This window comes from Syngnathus typhle, linkage group LG18 (genome assembly GCF_033458585.1).
Source record: "Syngnathus typhle isolate RoL2023-S1 ecotype Sweden linkage group LG18, RoL_Styp_1.0, whole genome shotgun sequence".
In the NCBI taxonomy this organism is placed as follows: Eukaryota; Metazoa; Chordata; class Actinopteri; order Syngnathiformes; family Syngnathidae; genus Syngnathus; species Syngnathus typhle.
Genome location: NC_083755.1, coordinates 9,199,909 through 9,211,938, shown reverse-complemented (window position 1 = coordinate 9,211,938; position 12,030 = coordinate 9,199,909). Strand labels below are relative to the sequence as shown.

Below are 12,030 nucleotides of genomic sequence, written 5' to 3'. Positions count from 1 at the left end.
ACGTCGGGACAGACTATTTGGAACCCAAATCAGATTGACGGAAATAGTCATCTTCCGAGCTTCCACGTCGTCAAATCTTTGGACGATTGGACCACGGGTTGAAAAAGGAAGTGGTTTTAATAGCGGCATCTGGCGTGGTCAGCAGGAGCGGATTGCTGTACGTTGGCCCCTGTTGACCCTGCCACCCGGCAGTCCGGCTCTCCAATAAATGGCAATCGCTCCGACTGCCATTTTGTGACAACAATCCCCCGTTCATTTTTCACCCAGGCCAATTTTCATTTGAGTCTTTTGAGGCCAACCTGACTCTTTCCCCTTTTGAATGGCTCTTTGAAATATTCTTTCTTCCTTTTTTATTTTGTTGTCGAAATATCCCATGGATGCCAAACCAATCCGAGTGTCTGCCAGCTTGGCTTACTGTTGATATCGCTCATTCTCTAAAAGATGGCTGGGGTCTCCACATCACCCCACGCCGATAGGTTGGTGGGGGCGGCAACGTTTAACAAAGCATACTTTCCTTTTTCATGACGACCTGTGACCTTTAAGGATATTAACATCTGACACCATGAATTGTGTGTGCGTGGGCGTCGAATAGGAGGAGAGAAGGAAAGCCGGCCGTCACTGTGGACGCTGTTGGAGTGTGAATGAAAATGAAAAGCATTGCAGCTTTGCACACATGGGCACTCTTGAGCCAGTGATGGCCGAAACAACTATTGTCACACTTTGTATTATAATGTTGTCTGCCTCCGATGTCTTCATTCAGACACGAAAAATCCATTACGGACGGCGCCACCATGCTTGCTTAATCCCATTTGCTCACAAGCAGTAAGTGCTTAGGTGGATATTCATAATTCTATTCGCACAATTGACAGCAAATGCCTTGAAGAAATGGCTGAAAGCTGCTGAAAAAAAAGAAAAAAACACACCACACTACACCGTGCCCTAGCCCAACTCCTCTGATAAGAATTGACTGGGTGTTAGGGAGTACGAATAGAAAACATCCTCTGCCTCTGGTCTTCTGATAATAGTCTCTTGAAAATCACAAAGGCTACAGAGGATGGAGGAGAGACTTTAAGCAGCGTTGGGAGACTAATCTCCACTCTGTTTGGGTCGGTGGGGGAGTGCAGATAAGACCAGCTGGAGTATTGCAGAGGCCACACTTACTGTGCTAAAACAAAATACGGAAGGAAGGAAGGAAGGAAGGCTGACAAAATAGGAAGAAGATACACTGACGACGACCATCAGCCTTTCTGAGGCTGCATTTACCCTGCAGGCAAAAGGAGCCCAGCCCAGCCCAGCCCAGCCCGCTTCTGATTTACTCCACATGCCCCGATGTGAAACGTTGATGATTCGACAAAAAAGGGCCAAGGTGAACTGATGGCAGATTCCTCATCATCGCTGCGAATGGATTTTTTTTTTTTTTAAATGTGCGGCCGCGTGTGCTGCATTTCAAAAACATACCAAATGTTTTGCCTACTAGTTTATTATTAGTATTATTGATAACAAAATGAATTAAAGGTAAAAATGTGAACATTTTTCTCAACAAAAGAAAAGAAAAACGACAATTTCAATTCAATTTGATTGAAATACATAGCTGTGGTCAAAGTTAACAAACCTGCAAAACTGAGCTAAAGGAAATTGTATTAAAAAAAAAAAAAAAAACCAATTTCTCCCTCCCAATGAATGTAAAATGCAACAATGAAAATGACTTTGAAGACTTTTAAAGAGGCAGACCTAGTCCTGCCTATTTGTATATGTCAACTTAAATTTGACTTGACAAAAACCCAAGGAAACCAAGAGCACATTTTTGGGGGGGAAATCAATGATTCATTTGGGTTTCCAAACTATTTTGGACATAAAATGTAAGATTTAGTGAAAGACTCTTCAGGGATTCCCATGCCATGCCACAATCTGAATAGTACATTGCCACTTCACCGTCTCACCCTGAAATTGCCCTTTTTCGGGACTGTATTGAACACCTCAAGCAGTTTGATTATTCAAAGCGCATTATTCAAGCCATTCAGCAGGTGGGACGCCGCCCCTACAACCTTGCCAAGAGGAATTCCTGAGCATCTTTAGACATGTTGCCCACTAAATATGCGCTTTGAGCGTATGTGTGTGTTGCAAAGCTTCAAATGCCCCCAGGGCACTTTCGGGCACTCGCTACCCCATTAGTCGGGGGCAGGCAGACAGGGACGTGTCAGCAGAAGAGGTTCAGAGCAAGACAACAGAAATGGAGGACAGATGGAGGGAGGGAGGGCAAAAATGGCTCCCTCGCCACTACCTTGCCAATTAAATATTTGTTTCATGTGGAGAATAAAGCAAACACGCGTGTTTGTTTCACAGACATAAATGCAAAGTGACGATCATTATTTATCGCCCTGTAGATGCTGGCACGCTTAAGTCTAGCGTTTTTCTATCATTTTAAAAATGTATTTAAATACCTTTAAAATAGTTCCTCTAATTTACACATGCAGCCCATGCGTTTTGTTTATGATTTCACACGGTGGACCGGATTTAGTTCATTTCATGCAGCCGTTACTTAATTGCATCGTCACTCGTTCGAACAGAGCAGGTACAAATTGTGTACATTTCCGTGCGTGTGCGTGTGTGTGACCGTGGCTTTGTGATCCAAATAAGGGAAGCGCGTGAAGATTAAACAGGCATCGTCCCTTTATTGGATTAAAGCTTCAGCTATTCTGAAGAACGTGGCAACGTTGTGGATGGAAGGCGTGAATAGGCACGCGCATATTTGTGAATGTTGAGAATAATTATAGGCAGTTGACTGGGCGCTGAGCAGAATGGAAGTGTCACTTTGGGAAATTGTCTTTTTATTTACTGCGACGGGCCTCTGGCTGCATTCCCCACTTGGTATGGAAGTGCGGTGCGTGTGCACCAGCGTATATTGACTGCTGGTTTTTGTCAAGAGAACAAAAAGCCATTCAGGGGCGTAGAATAGACATATCAAACAAATTCTCACCCCAAAATCCGCTTTCAAAGGTCCATCATTTGGATCAGCACACATTAATATTAGTCAGCACAGCACAGTGCTCTCATGCTTTTAATGAGCCATATCCAGCCCTAAGCTGTGATGCGTGGCCTTAGGTAATGACAAAACTCCAACAAATTAAACAATTTATACATTGATCCGTTTATTAGTCCCATGTTCCAGTTCAGTTGTCTTTGCTCACAAATTGATCATTGATCAGCACATCCACTTGGCCCTCAATGGCCTAGGTTCATTAAACAGAATTGGAGATTCAGGCGATGCTATTATTCATAACCGTACACACTTTGTCCGATTTTATTCTATTAGCTACATAATGTATCACATGTAACACTGTTTATATTATCTTTTTTCTTTTTTTTTTTATTAATATTATTGGTGTCGTAAGAAGAAAGTGATTTATCCGTGAGCAAGTTTGCGTCCTGTTGAAGTGACACTCACTACTTACTGTCTGTTCCTCCGTAGATTGTTTCACTCTGTGATGATATTGATGCATGTGGATCCCTACACAGATTCCTCATTTGGTAGAAGAAGTGGAATGCGGTCCCTGTCAATTTCAAAAGCTCTTTATAACTGTCATGTCCCTCTCCTCTCATGACCTATCTCTCCTGTCTTGATCGCTCTCGGCCCCAGAGTGCAGTGATACGGCGTCCGCATGAATGATGCAGCGTTGTTATCACTCTGCTCTGGTTCCTTTTACGATAAACAGTCTTAAAGGATCAAACATTCAACAGGGCTTCAGTCGCCCTCGTGGGGGAAGCTCTGGGAAGTGGAAAGAGTTTACAGTCACATTTGGCTGGTGATAATTAGCAAGAAAATACAATCCAGGTGAAGCTCTCCTCGCTTATAGTTCATAGGTGTCAAACTTAAGGCCCGGGGGCCAGATACGGCCCGCCACGTCATTGTATGTGGCCCGCAAAGACAGATTGTGCATGGACTTCACGTGTCCATATTAAAAGAGGTTGCTAGCATTTTTATCACGAGTGAAAAAGTCTAAAGAGGAACTTGAAATGTCGTGCTGGCTCTATGCAATCTGTGTTGTCGCGCAACACTGGATAATTAGCAATTGAGGCTAACTTGATGCAACAGATGGATAGCATTTCCCAAAGCATCTGGAATCAGTAGAAACGGCTTGGAAATGAGTTTGAAAGAACTTGGAAAATGATCAGATGGACATTTGTCTGTCACATCCATTACAAACCAATCAAACCAATGGAGCAATCAGACTAGCACCAACATCATCGACAATGGCACTAAAATAAATTGCATGCGGCCGGCTTGACGAAGAGCCAGCGTACGACAAGAACGTTGTGTAAATGGAAGGGGGGGGGGGGGGGGGAGCAGCCAAAAAATGAGGAGAGGATGTTGATTGGTTCACTCATTCAACTCATTGATCTTATGACCTCAGAGGTTTGTCATTCTGCTTAAATTGTCATCGTTTCAAATGAAACAGATAAAAATGGACTTGTTTTCATCCAATCCCAAAACTACAGAACCAACTAACGCTTTTCCAACTTCCTCGCTGCAGTTGCACTTTCAAATCCCGCACACGCCTTCTCTCTCTCATTCCTACATATAAAATGAAATGACTTATTAGCCTCGCCCCCTCCTGAGACTCCTTCGATTTCAGAAGACTGCATTTGCTCTCTTTTCCAAACGTATCAGCACTTGGTCAATATCAATACAGCCCCGGGTTCATGGCACTCATTTGACCGTGCCGGTCGCTGACTAAAGTCACTATTTAGCCCGATGGATTACGGAGATGATCGGGATAAGCTTATTACATCATCTGATGTGAGCCGCCCGCAAAGAGCTTCATGTGTCAATACTAAAATGACAAATTGCAAGCCCTGCCTCCATCAGGTGGCACCGGCATTTTCTTTGACTTTAAGTGTGGGTCCGATTGAGTCGGAGCCGCAAGCAGATTTGCATGTTTGTCTTTGTCCCGCAGGTTAGTGAGTATCATGTTGAAAGGCCGAGGGGGAATCGGCAGGCGGTGGTCCCGCATGAAAATGAATTCTAAAGAGTCTCTCCACAGCGCCAGCCTCATCGCTCTACTCCTTCATGAACATGATTTTTCTCTCGCCCATTCACTATCTCACTTTTTCTCTCTCTTTCTTGTTCCGAAGCGTTGATGACACAAACGCACTGGCAGAGTCGCACGTACACACAAAGCGGGCTTTGCTTGTGGAGTGTCCCCGCTTGGCCGGTGAGGGACTGGGAGTGTCGTCCAATCTCTGTTCGCTCAAGTGTTAAATTAGATTCCGTTGCCTCTCTGTCGGAGTTGTGTGGGAGACACGCTCATACACAACTCACTCATTCACAGACTAGGAGAGCAAAGTCGGTGCAGGAGCTGAGATGAGCAGGATGCAAAACAGCCACCTTTTATTGGGTCACGTTTTTTCGAGTTTCATCCTCGCTCTTTTTCTTTTCATTCAAGGTACTAATGTTGTCATTTTTGCAAAAGTACACCTTTTCAGGATCTTGCTCTTCTTTCGCTTCCTGATTTGCGCACTGGATAGAGAGCACCAAATGCCCTAATTGCCTTTTTAAACTCAATCTTTTCGATCCAGGTGAGCTAAGGTACCTATCAACCTTTTTGCTCCTAAAATGGGAAAAAAAAATAAACCGATGCAAAAACATTTGTAAAGACTTTATTCTTTCCAGATGATGCTCAGTGTCAGAGCTTTTATCTGGCAGCATGCTGTCGAGAAGTAGAAGTGAAAGCATCTAAGCCTCAATTACTTTTTGTCTACTGACAAAAATGTCGACAGTATTTCGGCGTTACATCCTCCCCATCTTCATCAACCCCACACCCCAGCCTTTTTTTTTTTTTTTTTCTCTCTTTTTGCCGCTATCCTTTTTTTGGGCTCTCTGCAGTGCACATCAATATTAATCAACCGCTTTAAGCTGCAACTTTCTCAAGCTGCATACAGCAAAATACTGCAGTGTGTTTCAGCACATATAAATATATACTTACTATATACAGTAAGATGGATAGATAGATAGATAGATAGATAGATAGATAGATAGATAGATAGATAGATAGATAGATAGATAGATAGATAGATAGATAGATAGATAGATAGATAGATAGATAGATAGATAGATAGATAGATAGATAGATAGATAGATAGATAGATAGATAGATAGATAGATAGATAGATAGATAGATAGATAGATAGATAGATAGATAGATAGATAGATAGATAGATAGATAGATAGATAGATAGATAGATAGATAGATAGATAGATAGATAGATAGATAGATAGATAGATAGATAGATAGATAGATAGATAGATAGATAGATAGATAGATAGATAGATAGATAGATAGATAGATAGATAGATAGATAGATAGATAGATAGATAGATAGATAGATAGATAGATAGATAGATAGATAGATAGATAGATAGATAGATAGATAGATAGATAGATTTTACTACTCAGCAGTGACGTTCTGTGCTTGACATTGACTCGTGGTAATCACGTGTTTTTGCCTGGAGGAGAAGCCAGAGCGCTTGCAGCAGCAGCAGCAGCAGCAGATGAGTGTGCTGAATGAAATGAGTCTGTCACCGGACTTGATTTAAATCGTCTTGAGTTTCTGATTGCGCAGCCTTGGTTAGTGAGCGATAACTAGGGACGGGGCATAAAAAGCCAGGCTATAGCAGAATTTTCTATCATTTTCCTGTCTTCACTAATCTAAATGGAAGAAAAGCAAAGAATTATTTGCCAGCACCAAATGAGTTTTGTGATTATTGGCAAACAACGTTGTAAATCGTGGACAAGCCGCTGCTGAAGTGGGCCCAGAATAAGGACAGGTTTCGGCAATTAATCGATGTCCATTGGACTCTTCTCTCCGCATAATAATGATGAGGATCACCACAATGTGTTCATGCGCCACACAAAGCAAGTATGTGACAAGCCTCCGCGCTATCGCATCATCAAGAGGGTGTGTCAGCATGAAATAAACTGCCCATTGCATTCCCTTTCTATGCAAAGTATTTCCTCTTTTTATACACCGTTGACAATCCATCCCTTTTGGCAATGATGTCACTGGCAAGCGCTTGGCTAATGTACCTTACTGGCTCCCAGCCGCAATCTTCATTAGTTTTCTCTGTCACCTAGGAACAATAAAGCTGTAGTGTTCTGACTGGCAAAGTGTCACAGCAGCTGGATGGCAGGCGAAATAGTCTGCCTGCTTATGTCCGCCTCACTTCCGCCAATTCTGATACATGCTTTCCGAGCTCGCTATTTCATTTTAAGACGGTGCGTTAGCTTAGGGCCCAAGTCGGTGCACTCGTGTGTGCTCGAGGTGTTTTGCAGCATCTCTACTCGGCAGAGTGCTTGTTTAATGGTTAGTAGGGGTGGAGACAAGCCTCGGGCCACTGTGGAAAATACTTGACGAGAACTTAATCGATATCAGGCACCTCAACCTCGGCCTTTTTCTTTGCGATAAACTTTCTTGCTGTTTCGCCAACGTGTTTTGTTCGTTATCTGGCGACACGATGAAGAACTTCTCAATCAGACCAAATATTTCTGCAGACTTGGGAGTTCATTTTGCCGCTGTCATCGTGTGTTATATCAATGAAGATTAATGAGCCTGTTTCCGAAGAAGCCATGCAAGCCCAAGCCATGACATTACCTCCACTATGTTTCACAGATTAGCCTTTCCATCACTTTGCTAAAGGTTAATCTTTGTCTCACCAGTCCATAAAATGCGCCTCTGTACTTTTTTTTTTTTTGCAAATTCCAGCCAGGTCTGCTTAATGAGTGCTTTGCATTTTCTAGTGTAACAAATGAAGTTTGGTTCATGTAGATGACCTTCAATTTGGTCCGTCCCCGGGAAGTTGGGCTTTTTCTGTAATATTTTGTCGTAGTCTTCTCGGGCCCAAAAAAAAAACCAATCTGTACATTGACAATTATTACAATAAGTTATCTAATAGGAGAATGTTCCAATACTTTTGCTCACATAAAAGTTGTGTGGATCCAGATAAAATGTGTTCTTTTAACTTGTATTTTTAGTTCTAGATTTAAATACTTGATCTCTTGCCTCATCGTTGTCTTGCAATGGCGAACATAAATGCAACAATTAAGGAATTGGCTTCGTAAAAGGGTGTGTAAGTGCATTAAGTGGGCGCCAACACTTCTGGGAGGAAAATGTATGCGTGCTGCTGGGAAAAATATTTACAGCATTGCATTTTCTAAAAAGCGTCCCTTTTTTTTTTGGAACTAATTCAATCAAGACTTATTGTTAAAGCTCCGCCATGGTTTCTAGAGTTGAATAAGCAGCTAGCAGCAGCTGAAGGATCTACTGAGTGATGTTGAGCCTAAGTACTCTGTCTTCCTCCAACAGTGAAGAACATGAATGTTAGATTAGCTGAAGACCCCAATTTGAGCAGAGGTCTGAATGTGAACGCTTGTCTGTCTCTATTTGCCAACCCTGTGTCCAGGTTGCTCCCCACCTATCGCCCTGAATCACTTGTAATAGACTCAAGTCTCTCTGGGACTGCACACGATAAGTGGGGTGGAAAGTGGATGGATGGATGGATGGATGGATGGATGGATGGATGGATGGATGGATGGATGGATGGATGGATGGATGGATGGATGGATGGATGGATGGATGCATGCATGGATGGATGGATGGATGGATGGATGGATGCATGCATGGATGGATGGATGCATGGACGGATGCATGGACGGATGCATGGACGGATGCATGGACGAACGGACGGATGCATGGACGGATGCATGGACGGATGCATGGACGGATGCATGGACGGATGCATGGACGGATGCATGGACGGATGGACGAACGGACGGATGGACGAACGGACGGATGGATGGATGGCAGATTGAGAAGAGTGTCACATTCGGAAAAATGTGGCGCATCTCGGTGTCTCTCCGCTCTTTGTTCGCAATACGCATTGGAACAAATCTGCAAAAACTCATAGACAGGGCTTGCTATATATTTACAGCGCTTTAACGTACGTATGAACTGATTCAGCGGCGTTGACGGTGATACATGTCAAAGACATGAACGGGATTGGCAGTTGCTTCTACCTCTTCATGAAATTGCAAGCACGGAAATGCGTCGGGCTGAATTGATAGATGAAATCCAAATCCTGCAAATGCAGTGTCAAAATCGCATGAAAATGCTATCATAAATGGCTTTGACTATTAGTTTGTGTTTTCATCCATGCTTGCTTGAATTGACATTGTGAAATATTGCTTTCTTATCAGCTATGCACGGGTGTACCCGTGTGAAGGAAATCGACAAAGAGACATATGACAAGCAATGTGGCGCTTAAGTCCAAGCGGACATTGTGCGCAGCGCTCCACTGAGCTGCGGCCAAATCAAGTCGGTGAGGGAAAAGAACGGAGAAAGCGGCTCCGTGATGTGGAGAGATAGATTTAAAAAGGAGGTACGGAGGGCGAGAAGGCTGGATAGTATGATGGAGCTGATAGGGAAAATCATTTACCAACACAATTTGTTGACAAGGATCTGGGAATGTCTCAATGTGTCAGCGTCGCAGTCACTTTGATGGATGACGGAAGTCGGCCGTCCCTAACGCTCCCTCCGATCGCTGTGCTTCTTTTCCTACAGTCGAGCAAAACCGCTTCCCACACAGTGAGACACTCATTCAAATATATTAAAAAAGATAATATATATCTATATATATAGTGTAAACAATTTTTTTTTTCTATCAAACATCTGTTTGCCTTCATTAGCACGGGCACATTTTAGCTGCAGGTCAGATGCTATAAGGTGCGAGAGCGAGCCTTTTGACAGGGTTCCTTCTTTGAGTTAAGATGACTTGCCTCAGGGCACAACTCCAACCACGTATCGACTGCATGGAGATTAGCCAGCAAACGAAAAGAGGAGCAAAGACTGATGAAAGGGAACAAAATGGAGAGGTTGTGTTAACCTGGAAACTATTGGGTTGTGTCGGGTCAAGATAAATGCGCCGTTTTTCTATTTTGCCGTCCGGGACTATGTAAAGACGCCATCCACTTCCTTTGACACTCAGCAATGTTATCCGTTGCCTTGAATAAATAATTCAACATGAAATTTACTTTCATCGTTTCTTTTTTCATCGCTTATAGGCTTACTTAACGTAGGTTTTCTTTTCGTACTAATGCTACTTAATGTGCTAATGGTGTGCTGTTTCTCCGTACATTAGCTAGATGTTGTTTTGAATGCCGTTTGGATACTTACCATACATCATCAGTAATTGACGATAAATAGGTCGAGAGAATTTCCACCGACAATGGGCCGAGACTCGATGTCAGTGAGTTAACGGTTATCGTTTGTACATCAATTAACGGTGTGATTTGTCGAAAAGGTATTACCCGCAACACGTACTGTGACAGACCCCTCAGCGCCTCAGCAGTGTAGTTGAACGACGGAAGGACGCTTGCACCTGAATCTCCGGCGTGTCCCATTTGATGACGGGTGTTTTGCCTCCATCTTGCTGCTGGCTCGTTGTGTTTTGCAAAGTAAGGCCTCATTTGAGCCGAATGCTTCTCAATGGTGACTCTCAGCCAGATCCAGCAAGCCGTCGGCAAACTGCTTTCTTATGCTCAATGCCATCAATCTCCATGCATGAGAATAGCCAACTTCAATACTGCTATCGATTGTGGAAACCTTTGAAAACGGCTAAGGTCAAAGCTTCATCCTTCCTCAAAAAGTTGCCGAGATTGATTATTACCTTTTCAAGCCATATTCCATTAAGGTTTGAAGCAGTGCGGAAGAACGGTGGTGGCTCGCTCACATGTCAGACGGATTCATCATCATTGGTCGGAGGAAATTAGTATCCTCCAGGCATGTCAATTAGAGGGAGAGTCTGGACAAGGGTGAAAGACCATGATATTCATGATAGACAGAGTAAGAGGTTGCATAAAGTGAGACGTATGAAGAGAAAACGGACCGGAAACAAAAGTTTTCGGAGAAATGGAATACGATTGTAGCATCCGATTTCGGTCGAGAAAAAGAGCTTGCACTTTCAAAATGGCCAATTAATCAAGCAAATACCATTTGAATAAGAGTGACTTTAGTTTTCATTGGATGGGCACGGCTTATCTCCGTTGCCCACCCGTAGACACGCACACCGCTTTTGCGGTCGGCCAATCATTTTTGCGTTGTTCAGGGCCCTGAACTGAGGTTCCGCAATTCCAACTGTAGCCACATTTGAATTGCTCCTTTCTCTTGCAGGGTAATCAAGAGGCCCCAGCTCCCCCTGAAGCAATGGCTCAGCCCTTTCCACCGGCCCAGTACCCGCCGCCGCCTCCACCGCAGAACGGGATGCCCGCTGAGTTTGCCACAGCCCACACTCACCCGCCGACTGACTTCACGGGACCAAATACGGTCGGCGAACACGCCCTGACGCTGTACACGCCGACACACACGCAGAGCGACCAAGCCGCGAATGACAGCAACGTTCCGGCACTCACAGCTAACGCAGTCACGGTGAGTGGTCGATCCAAAGCCGTTCAAACGACAAAGTGACAGCTTTGAGTTTTCTGCTTTGAATCCAGGCCGTGTGGCGTTTGTATGTTTGACCCATGCTTGCGTGGGTTGTTGTCTACATTGCCCGCGAGTGCTTGGTGGACAGTCGCGCCTCTCGTCCAAAAGTCAGCTGGGATAGGCTCCAGCTCAATGGCTGGTGATTTATCCAATCAGATCTTTAATGCCCACTGCTGGGTATGATGTGGTTTTATAATCTAGGCAGCCAAAATGCTAGAAGTCAATTGCTTTATATTCCAATTAAGTCAAGCCCGGTTTTACAACCGGACGTCATTGGCAACAATTGACTTGAGTGCCATTGTAGTCCAAAATAGTGCAAGTTGGGAAAGAGCTGATATCAACAGTTTGGGAAAAGTGCAGGCACTTCCACTTTCAGGGCAGGCGAGCAGATCAGCACGTAAAACAAAGTGCAATACTTCCAGCAGAAGTCTTGAAAGTCTTGACTCTGTCTGTCTCTCGCTTCTTTGTTTCATGATTAAAATATGTTTCCTATGG

At 43.8% G+C, this 12,030-nt stretch overlaps 1 protein-coding gene across 1 annotated transcript in view; it reads left to right on the top strand.

Annotated features, from left to right (window-relative positions):
• LOC133143178 (RNA binding protein fox-1 homolog 3-like) overlaps positions 1-12,030 on the top strand; it is a 67,189-nt gene that overhangs the window by 33,015 nt on the left and 22,144 nt on the right. Inside the window, exon 2 of the mRNA XM_061264970.1 lies at positions 11,224-11,478. Within this exon, the coding sequence (XP_061120954.1) occupies positions 11,257-11,478 (222 nt within the window). The 5' untranslated portion in view covers positions 11,224-11,256. The remainder of the gene's footprint in view (positions 1-11,223; positions 11,479-12,030) is intronic.